General features: G+C 52.2%; 1 protein-coding gene and 1 long non-coding RNA gene across 8 annotated transcripts in view; one reads left to right on the top strand and one right to left on the bottom strand.

The window, feature by feature from the left end:
* The first annotated feature begins 521 nt into the window (after window positions 1-521).
* On the top strand, window positions 522-3,150 carry LOC128134421 (uncharacterized). Its single transcript, XR_008232740.1, has 2 exons — window positions 522-574; window positions 1,652-3,150. It is a non-coding gene; the product is annotated as an uncharacterized LOC128134421 (long non-coding RNA).
* Window positions 3,151-11,823: 8,673 nt separating this feature from the next.
* The window catches only part of JADE2 (jade family PHD finger 2), an 84,237-nt gene continuing 70,565 nt past the window's right edge, over window positions 11,824-25,495 (bottom strand). For 6 of the 7 annotated variants that reach the window (XM_052771966.1, XM_052771961.1, XM_052771962.1 and 3 more), the window contains 3 exons: window positions 23,718-23,835; window positions 18,992-19,120; window positions 11,824-16,438 (listed from right to left, as the gene is read on the bottom strand). In XM_052771966.1, the coding sequence (XP_052627926.1) occupies window positions 15,555-16,438; window positions 18,992-19,120; window positions 23,718-23,835 (1,131 nt within the window). In that variant the 3' untranslated portion in view covers window positions 11,824-15,554. The remainder of the gene's footprint in view (window positions 16,439-18,991; window positions 19,121-23,717; window positions 23,836-25,495) is intronic. The other variant, XM_052771967.1, reaches the window with a different exon arrangement.

The raw sequence follows: 25,495 nt of genomic DNA, 5'->3' as shown, positions 1-25,495 counted from the left end.
TACTGTGCGTAGGCACGGAGAGCTCCGTGACTTGGCCAGGAGGGGAGGCAGCCAAAGGGGAAGGAGAAAGCCCGGGTTTATGCCGACACCTCCTGGGGTTGTCGGCTCTCCCGGGAGAGGGGGACAATACAGTGTGTTCAGTTCAGAAGTGGAAGATGCAGCGAGGGAGCAGGATCAGGCCTGGCGAGCAGAGGAGCTGGGAGGGAACGTGGTCTCCTCGCTGTCTCCTCCGGCAGAGAGGGAGCCCATCCAAATCTCCGCGTGTGCCCGAGTGGGTGCCGTGCTCAGCTGCACCTCGGGGAATTGCATCTTCTTCTGGGTGCACAGTAAATGAAGCCACATTTCCATCCTCAGCCTTCATTTTCTGCTCCTGCGGGGAAAAGCACATGCTGATTTGTCTCTAATTTTTCCTAATAACATGCTTAAATACGTATGTTTTACACAGCTTGCTCGCACAAGGCAAGGAGGTGACTTCACTTGACGGGGGTGCGATGCCGGTGCCACCGCCGGGACGTGGGGACCCCGAGGCTGCCGCGCTCCCTGCGCTGTCCCGGGACGTTATCCCACGCTGCTGGTGAGCAGGACCTCTCCGTCCCCACGGCCCCTGCTCCGCGGCAGAGCTCTGAAGCGAAGCACGATCGCTTGTTTACAGCCATTAGCTGGCATTGCAGGCAAAATTACCCTTATTTTGACACCGCTCAGAAGCTAGCAGCAATGAGTGACGGCTCTTCCAGAGGAGCAGCAGCCCCGTACAGACTGCCTTTGACAGTTGCAGATGACAGGAATATGAGGGCTTAATTATTATACAATTAAGTTGAAGCGATCATCTTATGTCTGTTTACTGTCTAACATAAAATGAGCTGGTGATCTCGGTCTAGTTTGCGGCAGCCTTTGGTTAGAAACCACTAGCGTTGCAGGATGCGAGTGGGTGCTGGCACCCCGGGAAGAAAAGGGGGGATCGGGGAGACGGGTCCTGCCCGGGTGGTGGAGGCTGCGTGGGAGACTGGGCTTCCGTGGCGTTCTGCCCAGATTTGGGTGGCTTTTTCCCTTCGCCACTCTAGGAAATTCCCAAGGAATAATTTTCATGTCAGACAGCTGCGAGAACAGTGGTTCTTCATCTGTTGTAGCATAAAATGCAGATTTGTGCAGGACGCAGGGGTGTCGGCGTGCTGGGCTCGCTGCGGTCCTGCCTGGCCCGAGATGGGAAGGTGGGGAAACCCTCAGCCTCCATCACCCTCGCTGGTCCCGAGCACCCAGCAGGAGGGCTCCCAGTACCCAGGAATACCAGCAAAAAGCAAAAATATTTGCAAAAATGCCACTATTCAAACCAGCAATGTATACCCCAGCTTCTTGGTAGCCCTCCAAAATCATATTTCCTTGGAAGTAGGGTTCAGAGGATGGTCCCAGTCCAGGATGAGCACCTGCCACAGGGGTGCAGGGACCCCGCTGTGCTGTGAGCACCCCAAGGCTGAGCCTTGGCGATGGCTGATGCCACACGTTGCGACAGTGAAGGACATGGGTCAAGGCCTCTCCCCACGTGGAATTGGATTTTTCAACCTTAAATTCTATGAATATAGTTTTTCCTATAAGAAATTCAAGACAGTTGTGCCTGTAAGATACTCTTGTAAAGCTAAAAACCTTTTAATTTCAGGTAAATGCGGATGCTGGCGCTGGTGGGATGCTCAGCCGTAACGCCTGAAAAGCTTCTGCGCCCGCAGGTGGGAGCTGCGTAAGGAGATGCTGTTTAATCCGGCAGCTTTGCCACAGTTTTGCTTTTTGGTGGTTGTTGGTGCCATCCGGCTTTGTTTTATTGTTTTTCTCTCAGCAAGAGCGGCGTAGGAAACGTTAGAACAGGTGTTAGGCCGTGTTTGTGTTTTAAAGGCATTTCATATTGCGGTTCACATCTGCATAAGGAAAGCCAAAGAGAGGTATTGCAGGTTATTGTGGGAAATTTACAGTTTAAGCATGGCACTTAAATAGAAACCCCTTCTGCTCAAGCTTGGGCTATTACTGTATTATTCCCAGCCTCCATCTGTGCCTGCTGCTCCAACGTGCTGAGTGCCTGCAATTACTTCCAGAAGAAGTTCAGCCTCTGTTTGAAAGCACCCATTTCCCTCTGGCTCGATCTGTCCACGGCTTTCATCCAAAAAAGATCTCAAAGTGCTTTTCGAGCTGCGTGACTCTGAACCAGGGGATGCGGCAGTTCCCGGGGGGGGCCCGGCTGCCGGGCAGCCGAAATGGGATGTTTTTTCTCCCATCAGGTGGGTTACACTCATTCTCTACAGCAAGTGCTGCTTTATATTTATTCGCGTGATTTCTCTGCATAAACCACATGGGTAAGTAAGTGCCATGCAGCTGAGCAGCATTTGTACCTAACAAGAGCCTGCAAATTTCAGCATCTCCCCACCCTTCCCCTGCGGTTTGCTGCATTGTTTGCTGAAATAATGGTTAATGTGGTGCTCGATAAAAGTGCCGAAGCTGGGAGCTGTGGCAGAGCTGCCTCTCCACGTGCCCAAGCAGGCACCGCAGTGAGCGGTGGGATGGTTTCTTCAGCCGCTCCTGGGCTATCCCAGGGGCATGAAGCTGCTCTGCAGGCACTCGGTGTGATCCCGAGCAGCTTCAAACCAGCCCCGTGGCATTGCACTTCCCAAAAATGTTTTCCCCGCTGCTGGGATGTCTGCCCGGAGGTGGCTGTGCCCAGGCCAGAGCACGCACCGGTGGGGTGTTCCTCAGGACCTTTGCCAGTGCTGGGGCCTCGTATTCCTGCAGAAAAGAGCAATTCCCACGTGCTGCTACTGTGAAAGCTGCTCCTCCGTGCACAGTCCCGCATCCCTCTGGGTCGCTCCGGCTCCCATCCATCCCGGGGAGTGGCTGGGCTGGGGCAAACACTACCTGAAACGGGCTGAGTGCTGCTGCTTCTGAGGGTTTTATTTATTTATGGATTTCTTTTGCCAGGTCCAGCCTAGCTCCCACCCCCCTGCTTGTCGGGTGGTGAGCCACCAGGATGGATGCATGGGGACAACCCAGTGTCATCTGGAGGAGCAGCAATGGCTCCGGCACACTCTGCAGCGCGATCACCCGCCTGTGGGGCTGGAGTGCCACTTTGCCATCAAATTAGACTCGAGAAGTCATAAAATTATTGCGGTAACATCTTCATGCTATTTTCCTCATTGCGCAAAAGAGCACTGTGCACACAGAGCACGGGGAAGCGGACGGTCCTCAGGCTGCAGCGATGCTGAGCATCCTGGTGTGCCTCGGGGGGTCCCTGTCCCCATCCCCATCCATCCCCATTCCCGTCCTTGTCCCCATCCCCACTGCTGGGGTGGGAAGGTGCTCAGCGGGGCTGTGCTGCCAGCGCAGAGCGTGTGTGCAGCAGCGAGGAGAAGCTCTCTTGGAGCAAATCCCCTCTCCACCACATCAGACCCAACACAAACTGCTTGGAGAGTCTCGTGTAACTCGGGGAGAGAGGAGATGAGCCCAGTTTTTTCTTTCTGAAGCCAGCTGGCCCAGATCAACCGCAAAAAAGAAAAAAAAAAAAAAAGTCTTCTGAAAAGCAGCATCTTTTCGAGCGGAGCTGGTGGCTGTTGAAAGTGGCGGCGGGGGAAGGAAGGAAGGAGGGGGCCGGGTGCTGCCGGGAAGCCAAACGCGCTGATTTTGGCTGGCTCTCTTCAGCGGCGTGTGGGCAGAGCGCTGGGATCCTGTGTCTCGGGCTGACACCGGCTGCGCGTTGCGGAGATGACTCATGCGTTTTGTGGGAAAGATGATGCTCTCGGTGTCGCTGACCGAGGCCTTCCCCTCCCTCCCCTTCTCCAGGTGAAGGTGCCAAAACTGTACCGAGGGGAGACGATGGCACTGGCGAAGGGAAAGGCAGGGGCTGAGCCCTGACCGGGACGGGCAGCACCGCAGGCTCCTCGTCTCGGTTAGGAAGGACATGTAGTGTTCCCTGCCTTGATAATTTGGGGTCAAAATTGCACATGCTGGAGCATCCCCCCGTCTTGCTGAGCTGCACCGAGCTGCGGCAGGGCTCAGCTGCGCGGGGTACTCGTGTGGGGCAGAGCCAGCGTGGAGGCTGGGGAATTTGGGCCAGTCATTAGAGGAGCAGAGCTGGGGCTGGGTCGGCCACAGCAGCGTTTCAGTCCGGGCTTTTCCTTTAGGTCTACATTTGATGGTGTCACAGGATGAAAAACAAATTCCTCTGCAGAGGAGCTGAGCCTGTCAGTCCTCTTGCCCGGATCGGGTCCAAGAGCATCCTAAAAGGGGCTGCAGCACCCGTGGGAGGCCAGGCTCGGGAGCAGAGGGCACTGACTGTCGGAGGTGCCAGGCAATGAGCCGGTCTCAGCCCTCTGCAGCCTCCCCTCTGCCTTCTGCTCCCGGGTGAGGGTGCAAGCCTCCCCCGGGTTTCGGTGTTTCACATCCCCCCCCCTTCCACCCCGACGTGACTTTCGTTCTGACTTTCAGGTTGGGATGACTCAAAATCTCAGAGCAAAATGTAGATGAAACTGCTGCCCGCAGTAAGGTTTCCACTTGTACCAGCTCGAGGGAGCATCCTCGGGGGGACAGCCCTGCACCCGAGTGCCATGTCCCTGGAGGGGGGCACAGCCCCGGCCCCACGCGCCTTCCTGGGAAAGACAAAAAGCAAAGTGAAGGGGATGGAGATGTTTTGTCAGTGAGACCTCCGCTCCTGCTGCTTTCCTTCAGAGAGCTGTGAAAGCTCATTCGAGCCGGGTTTAGTCGACGGCTGAGTCTGGGAGACGTTTCAGTCACTGCTGGGAACTGACTCCTGGTTCTTTCCTGCCATTCAATAATGAGCTAATTCCTTGCTTATTTACCCCAGCGGTACAGCCCTTCAGCTCCATGCAAGCCCCAGTGAGCAAACCTTTCCCTGTGCCCCAATTCCCTCATTTCCAACAAATCCCTTTCATTGATATGTACGGAAACCAAAAATGCAAAATTAGTTTGTAAATGCATGATGAGTTCACTGCTGCCAGCCCCCAGCATCCCCTCTCTTCTTCAGCAGCCAGCAAACACTACCTTCAGGCTGGGAAATCAGCCGAAATGGGATTTTTGCGAAGGTCCAAACACGTTTCCTTCTGGCTAGCAGGCAGCGCTGCCCTTGGGCTCACTCAGCCACACATTCATTAGTGTAAGGTAATTCTGTTTGCTCAAGCGTGCTGTTGTCCACTTAATTGTAAGGAGATGGGAATCCTTAGCTATGCCAAAGATTTTATGAAACTATTAAAAAAAGCCAGAGAGCAGTCTCGTAAGCCAGTAAATGGCATCCTGCGTCCCCCTGTTAGAAAGCAGTAAGTTACACTGAGGTTAATATTTCATTCGGGAAATAAATCGGCGTCATCGGTGCTGAACAAAAACCAGAGGAAAGAAAGGGGGAAAAAATACTCTCCTGATTTACCCAGGCTATTTCCCTGGAAGTGAAGGAATAAACATTTTTCAGCATCTTGGCCAGACTCTGTTTTAGTTTTGCTGACTATCAGGGCATTAGGCATTTCTGCCAGGAGCTGCAAATGCGCCCATCCTACCCCTGAGCTTCCCTGCTGCTGCACACCCTCTTCCAGTCCAAAACAATCCTCTTGGTGAAGTTTACAGTCTTCAAAATTACATTTATTTTTGCTTTTAAGACACCTTAGCCAAAATTTGCCGTCTCTTTGAAGACGTTCAGAGAAAACCACCATGAAAGCTGAGCAGTTTACCTTTACTCTCCTGTTACTTACCACCAAATCCAATGCAACCTTGCAAGCAGAGCTGCAAAAGGGACATTTCAACACAGACTTTGCTGGGTTTCCTGGTGGTTTGGCGTATTGTGCCCTGCATTTAACGGGCTCTTTTCCAGCTTTCCTGCTGAGACCCAGAGGGGAGGTGGGCAGGGAGAGCTAGAGCAATAAAAACACCCAGAGCCAACCTTTTTTTCCCCTTGCAGCTGCTATACTCGTCACATGGGAACCAATCCATTATCTTTTCTCTCCATGTAGAACAAGCCGGAATACTCAGTGCATATTTGCCTTGTCCCATATGCATGTTGACATTTTTCATCCTTCTGTTATTACAGATGCTGCAAAGGCAATAACCCTGAAATGTCACAGCTGCAGATTCGTATTGCACAGATAAGATGGTGTGGTTAAATAAGGAATCACTCAACATCTAAATATTAGGTAAAAGACAACAAAATCTGTGAGAACAAGAACAACACAACGTACAGTAACTGTGGGTTTTGCATCCCAGCTCAACTTGGGAAACTTTGAATGGCCTGAGATAGTTAAGCTAATTTAACTGTCTTTTAAAATGCTGGAAAGTGTGTAGACCTCAGCCCAACCACGCTTAGAGAGGAGATCATCCCTCTGAGGTGTAGAGCTGATCTCTGCTCCTTGCCTCGCTCCCAGCAGTGTTCAGCAAGCTGTTCAGCAGAGGAGGTTTGCAAGGGACAGGCTGAATAAATGACTTTACAGGAAAGTTACTCGTCAGACATTTGCAATCCCCGTTGAGGGACCGTGCAGCGGGTCAGGTTTGCACCGTAGCTGGGCTTTCCAGGGGATGCGACATGCTGCGCCGGGCTGTCGGTGCCGTGCTGAGCACCCAGGCAGCTCTGCTGCTCCTGACCCAGCGTAGTTGCTGCCGCCCGTGCTGCTCGGGGGCTTTTCCCCAGCACCCTCCTGAAGCATCTCCCTCCTTTTCCTTGGAGAAGGTGATGGCCCGAGCAGCCACCTCCCGCTCGGCTCTTGCTAGGCACCGCGGGAACACTTCATGCTCCGAAGAGATTTTTCGGTTTACCTGCAACCACTCACTGATGCTGAGAAGACGCTGTCAGCACTGCAGTTAAGTCTTTCCCCACCTTGAGGGTGTCTTCAAGTGATAATTCTGTTTAGTTACTGCTATAACACTTGCTGGTGACCGATTGCTCCCAAATCAGCTGTGTCCCTGCTCCCTTCCATCCAGCTTCACCTTTGCTGGATGGAAGGGAGCTGGATGGAGATACCTTCACAGGGTATTTCCCACCGGAGCTGCTCCCCCTTGTAGGGCTGGGAGAACCAGATTTGCTGAGTTTCAAAGTTCAGGTCATGTTTTCCAGCCGTAGAAGACAGCTGTGGGCCGGAGGCGGCAGTGACATCTCCCTTGGTGTCAAGTGGGGCAGTTACTTCATCATCACTGACTATTTTCTAAAGCTCGGGATGGAAAATACCACACACGCCTGGCAGGTGGGCTGGTGGGATTTTTGAGAGGTGGCTGTGGTTGCTGTTGGTCCGGGGGAGGCACAGCCGCTCTCGGCACACTTTCAGCTCCAGCTGTGCCGGTGCCATCCCATGCCCACGCCGCTCCCAGCCTGCGCTCCTGGAGCTCGGCTATTTATAGTGCTTATTCCTCCTGGTGTATTTATACGAGCCGGTTTTATAGCTGTTGTCTAGCACATGCAGAGGACTGGGGAGATACTTGCAGGCTTCAGATCGGAGAAGTGACCAAAGTCCTCATGGCCTGCCACACATCTGGCTCTTGCCGTGCCGATAAACGGCGGCACTGCTGCCCTGTGGCTGACTGTGCCTTGGCACCCCCCATGCCTCAGAAAACCTAAAAAAAAAAATCAGCTATGGGTGCTTTTTGCTGCTAGAGAAGAGCTGGTGCCAAGGAGGTGATGCTCAGGGCACCGGGGCTGCATGTCCCTGACCTGTCTCTGGCCATGCAGCGATGCCGCTTGGCTCTGCGCTGCTCTGGAGGGTGCTCTCTGTATGGTGGATTTAAAAAGCTGATTGGAATCAGGTCATTCCTCACGGGTCTCCAGAAGCAGCCCTTCAGAGGGACTGGCCCACCCCAGGTCTGTGTGCTGGTCTCACTGGGTGTCAGGGACTCCCGTGTCCCCCAGGATGGCACCTGGCTCAAGCTGTCTTTGGGAATGCATGGCACACGGACCGGCATCCTTGCTGCTATGCTTTATCCCCTAAACTTAGTCATTTTAAAGCTGGAGCTGTGAAAATTGCTGATTTCCCTCTTTTAGAAATGCTTTATTGATCCTGCTTGCTTATTAAGGGCAGGAATTTATCCCCCGCCTGCCGGTCCCTCTGCGCAGCGTGAGTGTTATTTGTGGTATCCCATACAACAAACACCTATTTTTAGCTGAACATTCTTGGAAGGGGTTTCGGTCCCTTGTTTTCCGCAGGGAATTCTCTCACTTGCAGGGTGCCTGGAGCTGCTCGTAGCACTCCAGCCTGCGCAGGGGGATGCTTGGACGGAGGCAGAGCACGTGGCAGGTCCAGACCCATGAGGATGGCCGGTGTCCCGCTCTGATGGCAGCAGCGTCCTAAACAAACACAGCATCTTCCTCCTGAGAATCATTTTCCCAGGAGTTAAGGCCGCAGATGTGTTGTTTTGCTCTTTGACCTGCCTGCCTCCCAGGAAAAACTCCATTTCATTGATTAGACCATTTCAAGCTCATTGCAGGGCTGCTAATGACCAAGCTGTAACAGCAGTATTTTAACCTCTGCATTTTCTCCTAGTGTTCAGTGTCAGCATTATAAAGCACCACTTAAAATACAAGCACAGGCAGTCAATTAGTTTAATCTTTATTACATCTGAATGTACAGCAGCTACTTCTGAGCAAAACCACTGCGTCTGATACTCGGCAGAGTGGGTTTGGCTGGGAAATGCCATCCCACCACTTTGGGAAACTCCATCCCACCACTGCACGCATCAGCAGAGCTCACGGACACCCCCAGGACTCATTTCTCAGCGCAGCCACAGCACGAACAACACCCCCAGCACCTGACTCCTGACTTTGGAAGGAGCTATATTGCTCCTACCTCCTTCTACTTCTCCTATGAATTGGTTGTTATTTACATGTTTTATACCCCTGTGCAGACAAGGTCCAGGATCAGCACCCTCTCAGGGATGAGGGATGGATACGGGCAAAGCCGTGGGCTCACCCTGTGCCCCCAAAATCGCTTGGCTGGGGGCTGAGCACTCCCCACCACGACTCCGTCGATGATCTCCGGCGTACGGGGACATCACAGGAGCAGAAAGAGCTGCCCGCGAGCAAAACCAGCCCCATCTCATCACTCCTACTTCCCCGTGCTAATCCTCTACGAGCAAGGTGCCTGGTTAAACCCTCCACGTCGCACGCACCAGCCTATTTTTAGCTTGTGCATTAAATGAACAGGGAATGAGTTTGTCAAGTGGAGCTTGGGACGGGCAAGACATCAAGGCAGAGGCAGCGCTTGTGAAACCCGGCTGGTTCAGCCAGGGTCAGCGTTGGATAGAGCAGGATTTTTCCCTTGTTTTGTGGGTTAGTCATAGGTTGGTTTATTTTTTTAGAGTTTTTTTTTTTTTTCTTATTCATCTGTTGCATTCAGAGCAGACACATCATTTCACAGCCCTACATGGAAATCCAAGACCAAGGAACTATTTTTAGCACACAAAATGTCTCCCCTAAACGTATTAACTTTGGAAGGGTAAATATTAAATACACTCTCATCACATTAGAGGCATTTACGCAGAAGCACAGCACCAACATTTTTAATGGTTACGGGAAATTATGTTATACCACTAGCACTTAATCAAACACAATAAAACAAGATCTTACTGCAATTCTTTCAGGATAAGTTGAAAGGAGACTAATTCATTTTCACATCCGTTGCCCATGATTTACTGACACAGGGGCATATTTGCCCCATTAGTATTTATGGTGGCACTTGCAATCCTTATGCAAAACATATAGGGGATAGCCTAACATTTATTTTGCAATTAAACTGAAATGATTCTTCACCTGCTCACTCCAGACCGAGGCATTCAGCACCATCTGTGACAAGGGTACTATAGGCAAACCCCAAGAAAGCAACACAGGGAAACCCCATGTGCTATAAGTGGCTATAAATATATATATATTTAATAAGAATGGTGTTTTCTAACTTTATTGGGGAATTATTTCTCAGGCTGGGCTGTAGGAGAAGGATGATGTGGTGCTGCTGGTGGGTCCCTGGTGTCCCCACTTTGTTGGATGCCTGAACGAACAGCAGTGACCCTCGCGGCTGGTGGCTTGGGGAGCGGTGCTGGTGGCTTTCACCTGGTGATGGGCAGTGGGGATGCTGCCCGGGTTTGGGTACCCAGGGTTTGGGTCCTGTCCTGGCGGAGCTCCCCACTGCACCTCGCTCCTGTGAGAGCCAGTTGGTGGTTTAGAAGGTGTTTGCCTAAACAGAAGGATGCCAGAATTAAGGAGCCGAGCTATTCTCGGTGAGTTGGTTTCGTTGTCATCTCGGTTATTGTCTCTCCTGTGAAATGGGCTCTCTGGGAAAGGAGGGGATGTACAGAGGTGATGTAGTCCTTTTAGCTGCCCCAAATTTTCTTCTTTCTTCCTTTCCTTCCAGGCATTTGGGTTCCATTTCCCATGCCCATTCCCACGATACATCTGGCCAGACCATCTCAGCCATCTCTGGTCTAACAGAGGTGCCAGAGGCAGGGATGCATCGTCCCAGGAATTTGGCTAGCTCTCTCTTCCATGACCCTCAGATATTTTGGAGACAAAATCCTTACCGGTTGGTACAGCTGTTGCTCCATGTTTCCCAGCATCAGACCCCCGAGGCCTGGCAGGGCTGTGTGTCATCTTCCCTCAGACATTTTGGGAGTATCCCAGGGCCAGGGGCATCAGGGAATCAAACCAAAGGGGTTTTCTTAAACCAGGAGCGTGGCAGGCTGGCCTCACTCCCTGCTTTATGAAATCAAACTCTTTAATATCTCCCTGCCTAGAACAGGCAAAAAACTTATTATAGAAGATGATTCTTGAACCGGCTTTGGACAGATGGGTTCATGCATGATGCTGCAGGCATCGTGCCTGCACTGTGGGGCTACATGGACCCGCCAGGAGTTCGAGTTCATCACTGGGATGCCTCGAGAGCTGCGAGCAATAACACAGCTTAGTAATAAAATCCTTAGTTTGCAATAAACTGATCCTTTACCTTTTCATTTAATAGCAAAATATAAGGCAGTGGTAGTTTAAAGGCAGATTTTCTTTTCTTCTTCCCTGCACCCCCCCCAGAAGACCCATCTCAGACTGACGGTTTTAGCGTCATCTCCACCGTGCACTGTGATTTCCCTCATCAATCACTTTGGTAATAAATTGAACGAAGTATGTCCAGTAAATATGGCATTTTCCTTCAGCAGCGATGGTTTTTCAAGCTGTCTGGATGAGCCCTGCCTCTCCCCCCACGCTCGGCAGGTGGAGGTGCGACGGAGGGGCAAGCCCCGGCACCCGCCTGCCCGCAACCCCCATCAGCAGGATAACAAGCAGCGTCTTAACGAACAGCAACACATTGCTGTAGTATTTTGGATTTCACAGCTTGCTTTCACTCCCATGAATAGCAAATACAACAGCGTGTTTCCCCGCCTGTTACGCCAGCTCTTGGCGCAAGAGGCTGCTCCTCCGAACCTGCCGTCTCGCAGCGGGGCTTCCCCTGGGTGTTTTGCTCCAAATCTGCAAAATAAGATTAAAATCTCCAGGAGAAGGGTGGTTACCTTGAATGACAGAAACTTTCAGGCACGGGGGACTTTTGTGAGCACGCTCTTGCTTGGGGTCTCCCCTCCAGCTGTGACAAATGTCTCCAGCTGCACTCCTCGTGGGATCGCTGCTGTCTGGCAACAGAAACGTAAATGGAAATGCAATGGAAATTCAGAAATTTGCTGTTCACGGGCAGAGAGTGGCTGCATCAGCAGGGCCGGACCAGCTCCGCATGCCCACGCACAGAGCTGCATCCCTTGGGATGCTCCGACGGGCCCTCTGGTCCCTGGGCAAATTTGCTCTGTGTGACCTTGCTCACTACACCGACACAGAGGTACACAGAAAACACTGCTTTATTGACTGCATTTGCCAACACACTGAGGAATGCAAAGGGTTTTTTCATAAGCAATGGGCCATGGTCCCAATGTGTATTAAAGCATACACTGTATCTAAACAGGATGAAAATAATGGCAGACAGAGCTATTCCAAGGCAACACAAATAGCATGCATAATACAGTCTCACACAGAACGAGTTTGATAACATTATATTGCTTTAAGGATTAACTAACATGGAAAATGTACAAAAAGGAGAAATAGGTTTTTGCATTAATGAAAAATACATTTTTTCTCTACAAAGGAATTTCTAATACAAGAAAATAAATATTGCAACATAAGCCAAAAATAATTTAAAATTGCTCTTTTCAATATATTTTCAATATTTCTCTTTTATATTAACAAATGGCACATCACGTTCTTTGAAACAAAGAAAACAGAAGGGTTTCTCCTCCTGCGACATTCATATCGTTTCCTGTAACTGATGTGAAGTGGGTCTGTTTTGTGTGTGGAATGGCGCAAACTGTGGGGGGATTTCCTTAAAGAACAACCAAACCTCACGCCCTGCGGCAGCATCTTCCCACCGGCGGCTGCTCCCGCATCCTGCTATCGCCTCCCAGCTCCCTCCTGCACCCCGCCTTGGGGCGAGCTCCGTGGGACAGCAGGCATCCCAATCTCATACTACAGGTGCAAGCAAAAAATAAAAGGAAAAAAAAAAAAAAAGAAAAAAATTTAAAAATGGGTGTGGGGAATCGGAGCTGTCGTCGGGAAACTCCCGCAGCTATCGGGGCTGGGGTTGATGTTGGGGCTGTGCTCCATGATCAGGGCACGATGCTATTTGCATCCTCATCTCAACTGCAACCGCTGCTGCTTCTCCAAGGAAACGGGTGCTCTTACAGTGCAAATGTCGATTCCTGCAGTTTATACATCTTAAAAGACAACATTTCTCTACTAAAATAAACCCTTTTATTTTCTTTCTATTCATTTCAAAATACATTTACAGTAACATCAAAAAATATTTGCCTTGTGCATTTTCTCTCCTGAACGCCAGGCTCCCCTGCTCGGAGGCAGCGGCGAGGATGCTCCGGGCAGGGGATGCGCCGGGATGGCCGCAGCCGTCCTGCCACGGTCCAGCCCTCGCTCAGCCCCCCCAGCTCACGCGAGCCCCTTTTCTCCTCTCCATCCCCCCCCCGCCCCGTTCTTCTCCCCGCGTTTGACATGCCCCACCAGCCCCCTTCAGCTTTCCCCACCTAAACGCCGTCTCCCGATGGCAAAATAAGATGCCTGACGTTTTGGGAGTGTTTCAAACTGTTTTATTGCCTGGTGCTGGCAGTGCCGGGTTGGTTGTTCTTTAAAGTCTCCCCCCTTTTTGCTTTCCTGTACTGAGAAGACAAGTAGTGCAGAAGCTGATGAATGGAGCTGTGTACAGTGAGATTTGTGGATTGCTTTTTTTTTTTTTAACCATAATTGAGTGAAGCACACGGAAGCAAGATTCATTAAAAGGCAGCATATTGATTATTGTTATGACTCTTATACTAGGATACTGTAGCTAAAGCTAGCAAGCCTGATAAGATAAACTAAGTCCTATTTACTGTATTTAACATTATCTGAACATACTGAGCCTTAATTAATGAGCAGATTTTCATTTCCAACCTCAATGGATTATGCTAATTTATAACAAAGGTGGTTCCCGTTTTGTTGATTTTCTGGTTTTGTGTTTTCGCTTTTTTTTTTCCTGCTAATAACACGTGTAACATTTTTCCCATCGGGGGAAGATTCCTCCCCAGGCATGGTCAGTCTCAGCCGGGTTCGTGTTGGGCTTAGCCAGGGCTGGGTGCAGGCGCTCAGCATCCGACCCGAAGCCCCCGCCGCTCGCCATGCCTGGGATGAGCTAGGCTGTCATCGCTTATCTTTGCTGCAGTTTTACCACTAATAAGGACTTTGGAAGGCTGATAAAGATGATCTACTCTAAAACATCAGTTGAAGGAGTCTCAGAGTTTCAAAAGAAAGCTCACAGTGAAATGAGCAAAAAGCATCGGAAATCAAAACGGCAGGATGCGGTCTCGGAGCAGCAGCATCCCTCGGAGCAAGCTTGGAACCTAACGCCGCAGCAGTGTGTTATGAGTGTGTCTTTAGTCCTTTGTTGCTAAATAACTTCCAATTTTTTCAAAATGACAAGTTTCCGGTTTCTGGCTGTGCTGCTTGACTGTCAAAATATTCTTTGGCATCCACAAAATTATCAGACTGATTGGTTTGACAATTGCAAGGTGTTTTTGTTTAGTGATGGGTTTAACCGGTTGCAGAAGTGTCCCAGGTTTGGTTTTTTTTTTTTAGTTTTTTTTTTAAACATTTTTTATTTTTAAAAAACAACAACAACAAAAGTTTCAGTGAATTCCTTTTTTTTTTTTGTTCCCTGAGCTCACACTGGGGTCACTCCAATAAAACACGTAGCACGACTTAACTGTGACCTTTGAAGCCAAAACCGAAGTAATGGTGCAATTAAGTGCAAACATGGAAATTCGCCTGACTTGTAGGTAACATGGGCTTTTAAACAACATTTAAGGCTTACTGGGGACATTTTATGCATTAAATTATTGTAATATTTATAATGTCAGCTTCTGTGAATCACCCTCCCGCAACAAGTCAACAGCTTGTAACCAGGATTTAAGGAATAAAAAAAAAAAGGATGGGGAGGAATAAATTCACCATTTCCACTGTAGCGTTTAGTAGGGAAACAAAATGGTGAAGGCAAGCGTTTCCATTTCCCCTCGGTGACGGTACGTTTGGCCTCGGGGCCAAGCGTTTCGTTGTGCAAAGGGGATTTCAAACGTGCCGCCCCGGCACGGTGGGACCATGGCAGCCATCGGAGAGAAGCGCGGGCAGAAAAACTTTGCTCAACCTCCCAGGTTAAACCAACCCCGACTCCCCACGGTGTTTTTAAAGGATGCTTTTCTCCTCCGTCCTGCCCTGCATTTCCATTTTCCAGCTCGCTAACAGCTGACCAATTCACCTGAGTAAATCACTTCAGTTTTTCTAACAACCTCAACGGGGTTGACCCGCAGGGCAGGGACGGGGAGAAATTCTGCATCCTGGCCCCTGGACGGATCCCGACCAGATGGAAAGGTGAGGGGAAAAATAACAACCGAGGTTTGGGGTTTTTTTCTAAAAATAGAAACGTAACGTTGCTCTCTTCCACCCCAAGCGCCTTCCTCCAACAAGCTTTTTGTGCTTTAGTCATTATTTATTTTAGTATCGCTTATTTTGCTTCCTCGTATACGCGCACACAGGCGGGTATCTCCCCTCCCGCAGCTGGCCGCTACCGTACCCTCCGCTCGCTCCCTGCTCCGGGGGCAACCGTCCCGGGCAGAAATCTGCCCCTCGTTAAATAATGCCCATGAATTAAACTGTCATCCCTGCAGAAAGCACGGGTACCGGCACCCTCCGCCCTCTCGGCACCCTCGGCATCAGTCCCGCCGGGTGCCGGCAGCTCGTGTTCCCGGGAAGCGGGGTCCGGCAGGGAGCCGGGGAGGGACCACTACTGTCACGGTCATCGATGTCGGTGAAGCTGAAGCTGTATCTCAGGCGTATAGAGAAGAGAAAGACAACAGTGCCGAATTTCCAACTATATACACATATTAAAAATCCCCCTCGCTATGATACCAGGCAGAAATTGGACATGGCAGTTGTAACTGGGTTGAGGCCTCGTCGAGCCGGCGTGGTCGGTCGGGAGGAGTTAGGATGCCAGGATGCTCATCCTGACGATGTCCTCGCCGGCCGCATCCAGCTGGCCCCGCTGCGCCCTGCCGCCGCGGGACTCCCCGTCCGAGTCGCTCATCTCTGCGTCGGAGAAGTAGCCGTCCGTCTCGGCGTCGAAACGACGCAAGGGAGCTCCGCCGGCGCCTTCGGGTTTGGGGGGCTGCGACCTCCGAGTCCCTCGGCTCTCCTTTGGTAATTTGAACCGCACGACGGTTTTGGGGCTACCTACGGAGTCAGGCACTTTGGCCGCGGGGCTGGGCTCCGGCTGAGCGCAGCGCGGCGTCTCCTCCTCCTCCTCCTCTTCCTCCTCCCCCTCCTCCTCCTCCTTGCCGACGCAGCCCCTCGCCCCGGCCGGGGGTTGAGGTTCGCCGGCTTTCGGGAGAGAGCCTTTCTTGGCCGCCTTTTTCGCCTCGCCCGTCCCTTTGCGGTCGGTGGGAAGCTTCGCCGTCCCCTTCTCCGACTTGCTCGGTCCGGAATCCGGAGCGAAGGGCTTGGCGGCATCATCCGACAAGTCGCTGGCGTTGTTAGTCCAGGGCTCCGAGCTCTCTGGGTGGCTCCCACCCACGGCGGGGGGGCTGCTCCTGGGCAGCTTTTTCTTAGTGTTCGTTCTCGTTCTGCTTTTCACTTTCTTTGTGGCCTCGCTCTGCTTGAACGGGGACCTGAGGGAATGGTCCATCATGAAGCTCAGCAAGGTCTCCTCGTCCTGGAGGAGCTCCTCGGAGAGGCCGGGGGTGCTGTCCTCGTGGTGGGCGTTGTTGAGGGACCACTCGCTCATCGCCATGTTCTCGGCGGTGATCTGGACCGACTGCGCCAACCAGCTGTTGAAGAAAGTCCCGTCGATGGGGAAGGAGGTTGACAAGCCTGGGAAAAACAAAAGCAGAAGATTGCCTCAGAAGCCAGGAACGGCCACGCTGCCCTTCGACGTTGCCACCAACCTCACCGAAACTCCCCGGCGCCGGAGACACGCTCAAAAGGTCGACCATAATGCGCCACATCAGGACACAGGAGAGGGTTTACTCCAGCACTAATGCTGGATTTGGGGTTCCCTGAGGCCACAGCACCACAACCCGAGTGGTCCCCCACACCCAACACCCCGAGAACCTCCCCAAATCTAAACTGAGCAAAGATGCCAAGCCCCAACCCACTCCAGCACGGGTGGAAAATGCATTCCCGTGCAAAGGCGGCAGACAAGCGATCCAGGTGTAAGCTGAAAAATTTGGTGACTGCTACCAGAGTGGGACTTGTGCCCAGGCGAGGGGTGACAGCTTCCCCAGGGAGCAGTTGCCACCGGGACACCACGTGCTGCCCAAACCCCGGCCACCACCGGAGCCAGGCGGTCAGTGGGGTGATGGGACCGGTGCTAAATCTGCGTGCAAAGGCAGGGAGGGTGGGAGGCAGGTCTGAGAACATCTCCGAACACTCCAGAGGCGTGAAAACTGAAGAAGAGGAGCAGAGGTGACAGGCTGGAATGGAAAAAGCTGAAAAACTTCCTAATTATCTCTTGAGAGCAAGAGCGAGCATCGTGGGCTAGGCTGGGTCTAATTAGCAACTGGAAAGGCGCATACCTGTCTGCACAAGCACATGCAGTTTTAATCCCTGTAACAGAAACCCACAGGTTCAACATCAGAGCTGGTTTTACGGATGGAGGAAAAATTAGGTTTGATTTTTGATTTCAGGTAAGAGCTTTCCTTTTAAAGCAGTCAGCCTAGCAACAGAAGAGGGAAAGAGCAGCGGCACGGGCAGGGTGACTCACATCCACAATGTTTGCTGGTCTCGATGGCAGCTTTGCATCACCCTCCCCTGTGAGCAGCGATACGGGACGTGACCCCGCACCTCCACGCTGCGTGGATGAGCGACCATCGCGGGGGGGGGACACACACACACAAACAAAACACCCTGCGTGATGCCAGGGCTGCTCAAGGGTGGCACTGGGGAGGTCGGTCAGGTTGGTTTCCCCCCCCAGAGGTGACGCTGTCAAGGTGGCAGTCCTGCAACTCCTGGCAGGTCACCACGGTCCTTTTGGAGAAGACAGCCCCCCAGCCTGGCACCAGCCCAATGCAGGGCAGGGGAAGCAGGAGCAGGGATGAGCTTAGGGCATCGCGTGGTACCCAGGCGCCAAACAGCCCAAGGTCTTGCCGGCAAGGGCCCTGCCAAGCTCGCCTTTCCCCGGCCCTTCTCTGATGACTGCAGCCCCAAGTGATGCTTCAAGCCCTTAACAAAATCCAGGAGCTTACAAGACCCTGGTGAAGCTCTGGGTTGGCTGCCTGGCTTCCCAGGCTCGCAGCAGTGCAGCTTTTCTCAGAGACGCCCCAGCCCTCCATCATTTGGTGGAATTTGCCCCAGGAAATCCAAGGTTTCTTTGGCAGAAACAGGATGAGCACGAAAGCCCTGTTTCCAAAGGGGCTCCTGCCTAAAACCCAACAGCTTTGAGATGAACAGAAAGCAGCAGAGTTGGGGCGAGCAATGGGCAAAGCAGAGCAAGGCAGGGTGTCCGTTACTTTCCAAGTATCCCACAGCCCAGGCCCCCAGACCTCCCACAGAAACTCTCTGTACCCCCAGGAGGCTTTTATAGCCCCCCCAGACTGTCCGGGAGCCCCACAGGACCGGTGCATCCCCGGGACAGCTGAGCACATGTGAACTCATCACCTCCTGCCCTGCATGCTGGCAGAGGTGACGGCGCCAGAGGAAATCAAACAAAAACCCAATTCCGTGTAAAAACCCCATGCGGTTGTCAAGGATCTTGTCAAAAAAAGACCTTTTTCTGTTTTTTTACTCTCCGCCCCCCCCAGCCTCGACTGCTGCTGAGCAGCGGTAGGTTGTAGCTGATGGGGAAGAGCTGGATGAAGCATCCGCAGAGCCAGCCTGCATCTCCTCGCCCCCCCCGAGCAAATTCAAGCGATCAGCCGTGCTTTGTGCCCGTCTCCTGGATGCTCCCAGACCGCCGGCACAACCAGCGTGGCCGCACAGCCCTGGCCAGTATATGCCATGAAAATGCACAGCCCATGTGCTGTATTCACCATTGCTACACAGCACAGAAGATACAGGGGATTAGCCCTACTGCGGGGTGGGTAAGTCTGATTTTATCACCAGAAAGCAAAATGACGCTTCAGCAGCACATCACAGGTTTTGTAACGCAGTCTCTCCATCTGGGCGCAAGCCCTGGGGCTGCGGGGGGAGGATTTTATGCCCCCTGCCCCACCAGGGACCTCGTCTCCGACGCCGTCTCTCCCGTAGGACCTCGGTAATTCAGGCTGATGCTCACAAGGGAGAGTTGAAGAGGTTCCCATGGCCTCGGGTGTAACTCCACCGTGTACGTGCAGGAGGGATCAGGGGCCGGGACTCTTAACCCTGCTCCCCAAAACAGGGAGCCTTCAGCGGCACGGGTCAACTCTGCGCCCATAAAATCAGACTTACCCAGTTGTCCCAATACAGTTTCGTTGACTGATTTCCTTTTCTCTTTCTTCTCGGGACTATTTTTTCTACCATCTCTTCCTTTCCTTCTCGGGTCACTTTTCTTACCCTTTGTCTTCTTCCCAGTTTGTTCTGGCATTTTTTAGAAAAAAAGGAAAATTCCGTGTGAGACGAGGCATCAGGGATGCTGCGGTGAGCAAGTTCCCCTGGGGCACACCCCTGTAGTGGAGACCTGGACCAGACCTGCAAACAACTCTCAAGTCAAAGGGAGAACAGCAGCCAGATTTTGGCCAACTGTAGGCTAAGGTCTCTATACATTAAGAAGATCTGAATCCCGTAGTTTATATAAAAAAGAGGTTTGGGCCTTGGATATGAACTTAACGTGGCCGCAGGAGCAGTCCCACTGAAGGCAGGAGACTTGCTGGAGACCCTGCAGCCACCGACGTGTCCTCCTGGACCGGGGCTTTGGGGTGAGGACCTGCGGGAGCAGCAGAAGGGATTAACCCCGAACCCTGCTCCGACACCTTCCAGGAGACAAGGGGACCTCTAAACCCGGCGGAGTGTCACCCATCACCGACAAGAGCATCTCCTGGAGGGATTCAGCTGCAAAGCCAGTTTGACAGCAGTGGTACCGGCAGAGTTTTTAAGCAGACCTTGATTTGATTTGACCTTTCGACAATAGTAACTGCTCGCACTCATACTGTGCGGGGGTGAAAAAACCCCAAAGCTATAAAAATTAAGCAGTGTATTGAGCGTAAGTAAATGGAGTAGGGAAGATGACCAGCATCGCCTATGGAAAGCCAGGGATATAACTCTTAGCTATGCAGACTTTCAGCTAAAAATCAGTCTTTCCTAAATGACTTTGAACTTCTACTGGATTTATTCCTCTTGGGTAAACAGGACAAATACCCTATAAAAGTATGACTTGTATTGCCAAGCAAAATACTTCAACAGTTTTTACTTACTCCGTTAGGTCGTTCTTCCACAGAAGTCCATGCTAAAACTTCTATTAATTTTCAGAGGGGGAAGGATATTGCCCTTAAACCAAAATGTGGGTGGCTGATGGAAATGAAGGCATGACATGCGGTTTTTTCAGTCTGGCCCACAGGTTGAACCTGCACAAGCTGTGCAGCTATCGGAGCAATAATTTTAAGAAACGAAATCGGTTTATTGTGTCGGCCAGCAGCAGACCTGCAAACAGCCTCAGCAGAGAGGCCGTGGCCTGGATGGGTCAGAGGGAATAACCTCTGCGCTCCCCTCGCTGCGGCAGTGGAAATGTACTGGGCGAGCAAGGGAGGGAATTCGCATTGCACCTGCCTGAGTCTGGATTAACAGAGGATTTACAGTCCTGGGGTTGCCAAGCCAGGAACCCCTCCTGACCAAAGGACTCACTGAAAGAAAGAAAAGCAAAAGCAAAATTGGTATTTGCTATGTTCCTGCCAAATAACTGCAGAAAGGCAGACACATTTTTCACTCCGCTTACAAAATAAAACTCTAACTTTGTTTAGACAGCACAATGGGGCTAAAGAGAAACCCGAGCAGTACTTTTTGAAGAGGAACCTGTCAAAATAGTAGCCGTGTGTCAAAGCCAGACAGTGTTTACTTTCCACTCCATGCAAGAAAAATACAGGGGAGAGAGGTGGGTTCATTTTACACGGTCAGTTCTCACTAATTTTATTAAAAATCTCCTGCTTAAATGATCATTTGTCAGCAGGAAAAATAAACCCCTCCAGTTTTGAGTTTTATGTGGGAGCCATTCCAAAAAAACCTTTGTGCCAAAACCATCTTTGGAATAACCCCAACAGATTTCAGTCGATGACTACCGTAACAGCAGTTAAAAACTGGCCTCATCCAGGCAAAATAATGGAGACTTCTTCCTTTCTCCAAGAAACCCCAGGTAGGCAGAGCAGCCCGGTCGGGAGCTGTGCGGAGGGGATGCTACAGGAACCGTCCCCCCGCTTTCAAACCAGTCAGCGCTTCGTAATGATGGCAAACGCAGCCGTGAGTTACCCACAGCGTTGGTCCCGCTGGGTGCCGAGTATCTTTAGCTCTAAGTATCGTCAACTGGCATAAAGGAGGTTTAGCAAACGTGTGGGTGTTGGGAGCGCTTGGTAGGACTGGGGTCTACACGGTGCGTGTTCGGGATGGGACCGGGATGGGACAGCTAGGAGCTGAAGCAGAAAATAAGCACCAAACCGCTTTCTGCGGCTCTGCTGCGCGATGCCACGCACGGGTGGCACGGGCACGGCTGTGTAGGTGCCGCGGGAAGGGCAGCCGGAGGCTGAGCCCTTCTCCGATCTCATTTACACCCCCTGCCCCTCTGGGCCATGCTGCCGGCGGCCCCAGCGCTTGCTCCTGCTGTCGGGCAGGACCTGGAGATCAGCGTGGGTTGTGTCCTGCACTCTTGCCTGCACTATGACCGTCACCGCTCACATTTGGGATCGCAACTGACGGCCTGATGCTACGTCCCGGCAAGGGAAATCCTCCCGAGCTCAGGAGAACCTACACACCGATGCCGAAAGGCACTCGGGTCCCTCATGTCCCCCTGCCATGGGAAAGACCCCGATGTCCAAACCACCTGGAGATCCCGGGACCAAACTCCTGTACCTGGGCCCTTTTCCCAGCAGCAGCGACTCGTGGGAGCCGGGTCCCAGAGGCAGCAGCCCCTGCTCAGCTAAACCAAAAAGCCCATCTCAGGAGAGATGAGCAGCTCAGCTCGGTCGGTTCAGGGTGGAAAACAAATTGGCAAACGCCAACCATTTGGGGCAGGAGAGAAGAACATTTGCATCAAGACGTATGAAGCAATCCCACAGCCTGCACGCCAATCGCCACCTGAGTCACCCTCTCGCCGTGGGTTTGTCTCTTGATCACTCACCTTTAGGCAGAACAAACATCACAGTAACGGCAGTCGTGCTTTTCCCTGAGTACATGCATTAAACATTTTCAGGAAGGGCAATTGCACAGCGCCGGCACTCGGCAGCGCAGACAGCCCCGAAACGTGAGCGGCAGAGCCCCGACACAGCTCTCCCTCGCTGGTCGGCATCTGCATCCCACTGGGAAGGGTCCCAGCTCACCCTCCCCGGGAGGAGCTGCCGACTCCCACCCCATCGCTGCATTAGAGAGAAGGTCGGGCATGCACCTGAGGTCAGACTCCCTACGGTATTTTGGGGAACGCAGGTCCCCAAGGGCATTTCCAGCCACCTAACACCCCGCTTGCGAGGGAGGTGAGCTCAAAAAGCTTTCCTGGCAAACCACCCCAAGCCTGTCGCCTTCTGAGAGCTGCAAACGCTAAACTGGGGACACCCAGCTGAACTGAAGAGCATCACGAGGTCCCCTGCGATCCTCCCAAAATCCACAGAGCCCAGCAGCAACAGCACATGGCATTTGCCTTCAGGGTCTGAGTCTGTTGCTCTTGTCTTTTATCCACTCGTTATTCCCAAGCTGGACCTCCCGCCTCGCTGCCCCAGCCAGCAGCATCACTGCCGGGAGCACCAGCCGGCACAAATTTCCCGGGTGCTAGGGAACGGCTCTCGGGATGTGCAACGCGGGGTCTCCGGTTGGTGGGAACAGCCAGGAACACCATTTTGTGTGTGCCCAGGCTGGTGACCCGTATCGCTGGTTCAGCAAGGACATACAGAACAACACACGGTGTCACTGATCTGTGTCACGGGGACCAAGATTTACAGGACCCACATCTCCCCGGAGCACACCCTGGGGTCCCGGCTACCCCTAGCTCTGGCCATCGAGAGGAATTTGCACGGGGTCCGGGTCACAAACATCTCAACGTACGCACTTCTCAGCCTCCAAACCTTCAGTCAAAGGAAACTTTTGTCAAGGAAAGCCCAGACGGTTCCTGAAGAAACCCCAACCATGTGATGGCTTCAAACACAACTCCAAAGCCACAAACACAACAACCGTCGGAAGAGCCTGCCAAAGTGCCAGATGCTGCTGCTGGAAAAAACTGTTCTGCAGCCATGGGGTTTGGTCTGCCCTGCCACCGAAGGGAAAGGAGGAGGGAGCAGGAGCTGTGGGCTCCGGCACCGTTTGTGCAAAAGGGGAAAGAAAAAAAAAAAAAAAAAAGGGACAGAAGGAAACCAACTTTATTTCAGTTCCTTACTAAAAGTTGTCAGAGGCTTTGCATGCAGTAGCGTGATGTTCTCCACTAATAGGTATGTGGAGCAGAGAACTGCAGCCGACCAGAGCTAAAGGAGCCGGTCTCTAGGAGCAACAGACATCCCGCCAGCAGCTTAACCTTTGATTCTTGACAGAGCCAAAGGCATCTGCAAAGAGTCCAAAGCGAGGGCTGCTGACCCATGCCAGGGAGCCAGCTGCCGTGGATCAGCCCCAACACCAGCAGCCCCGTGCCCAGGATTTGCATTCTCCTCCCAAACAGCTCCGTCTCCATGAAAAGTCGCCAAAACACTGCCTTAGCATCACCGCCTAACCAAACGCTTGGTCTTTCTGACCGATTCCCAGGGAGAGGAGGATCGAGAGGGATCTGTGAAAACAAGGAGCTCCGGTCACCCAGGGTATGGCTTTATTGTGTGTTTCTGAACAAAACTGGAGATGGGCAGAGTCAACATATGAACTGTGCTTAAATAACACTGCAGGGGAGGGGGCAGCTCTCGTTTCCTTGGGGTGGGGGGCTGAGGCTTGGGCACCAGTCTTTGGCTTCGGAGGACGGCAGGGACAGCGTCTGCAAGAACAAACTCTGGTAAGCGGTACTGACCTGGGTAAAGATCTTTCTCAATAAGCTTCATCTGGAGATGGAAGATCTGCTCCTGCAGTTTACAAATGGTGTGTTTCATTTTCTCCCGTCTCGTCACCATGTAACAGAGATTTCTAACCTACAGAAACACAAGAAACAGCGTCCGTTTTAGGCAGGGTCAAAGTGGGTCCCCTCAAGCTGTGTCACTGCTTCTGTCGCCCAGGGAAATGCCCGCTCCCTGGGATTTGGTCTTCTTCATCTCACCATCATCCACGCTGCACCAAAACTCCTACCGGGAGCTCTCTGGATGTGCCAGGACTAGAGGTGAGGGCTCTTGATCCAAACTGTGTAACGTGTACGGGAAAAACTGTGCAGTGAATGATTTAAAGCCTAAATGTCTCTGTTCTGGCTCCGACAGCCAGGACTGCATGGGGGGCGAGGAAGGCTGGCCGGCTTCTCCAGCACATGCACTGGGCATACAAAAGCCGTAAGGAAGCACAGTATCTCCAGAGATTTGCTTACCCCGACGGCACGTCTCTCTTGTACCACCAAGTCTCCCTGAAAAGCCCTGCAGGTACCTGCCAACGCGCCTGGGGCACCCACCCCAAACCAGAGCAGCCACCTTGGAGACCCCAACCTCGGCTCCACCAGCCTCTGCCCTGGCACGAGGGACAGCTCGGCCACCACTGCTCCCAGTGCTCTGGGGAGCAGCTAACTGGGACCATCCCGCCTGGGGGACTGGGACAGCCCCGGGTCCAAAGGGTCCACGTAGGATGCTGCATGTAGGGGAGTCTCTCTCTCTCCTGTCTTCTTCTGAACATAAACAATACATAAGTTAATCTTTAACTTCTCCCATCAAAGGCTTGAATTCACAAGCAGGGTTTGCCCTTCAGCATCAGTGCTTTTGAGGGCACAACTTTAGCCTGAATAACAGAGCACGCAGGGAGTCAAATGGGGCCGAGCGTGCTGCTAATCTGCTCCGATTAGTCAGGATTAACTTTCAGTACTTGTTGCAGCACATCCTTTAACTCTGCTGTTGATACACATCAGCACACAAAGTGACCAAGACCCAAAATGGGAATAGAGCCAGGAGAAACAGGTAAATTATTTGGTAATCTTACCCAGGTACAGCAATGGTGCGGACACACAGGCTGTTTTAATCTCCTGTTAATTGTTCATAGACCTAATGAAGAAGTTAATGTCTCTATAGGATTTGGAAAGTCTCGGAAGGGAAGATGCTGTAGAAAGAGCATTATAAAATATTTATGCAAAGGCCCAGCAGACGCACAGAGCCCCGAGCAGCCGAGCATCGCCCTGAGCCCTCGTTCCAGCAGCTGCATCACACACGTGCCCTGTTCACACCTGACATAGAAACCTGCACAAAAAAATTGCCAAATGCTAAGAAGTACCTCGATGCTCCGGGGTCAATACGCCAGTTCTCATCCACAAATTGCTCCTTTTGCAGGAGGGAGAGACCCTCTTCCCACGCCAGTGCAGGGAAGGGGCACAGCTGGAAGCGAGCTGCAGGTATGAGGCTACCGATCTGCTGAATGTCAGAGCTTTACAAAACCGCCTGTTGCCCTAAAGCAAATGCCAGGACAGAGCATAGAAAATACAGCAAAATATCCAGCTGACGCCAGCCCAGGTCAGCAGCCGGTGCAGCTCCCCTACCCCAAATCTGGCTCCTCTATATGGTTGCTCACATTTGCTCCACATCTACCCGCAAATCACTGGTGCATTTTGTCCCAGTTCAAGAAATTTTATTAACCAAGCAGGAAGCCCTAAACACGAACAGCAAA

Source organism: Harpia harpyja, chromosome 20, assembly GCF_026419915.1.
Source record: "Harpia harpyja isolate bHarHar1 chromosome 20, bHarHar1 primary haplotype, whole genome shotgun sequence".
Taxonomy (NCBI): domain Eukaryota; kingdom Metazoa; phylum Chordata; class Aves; order Accipitriformes; family Accipitridae; genus Harpia; species Harpia harpyja.
The sequence above is the reverse complement of the archived record's forward strand: the minus strand, read 5'-3'. Positions and strand labels throughout refer to the sequence as shown.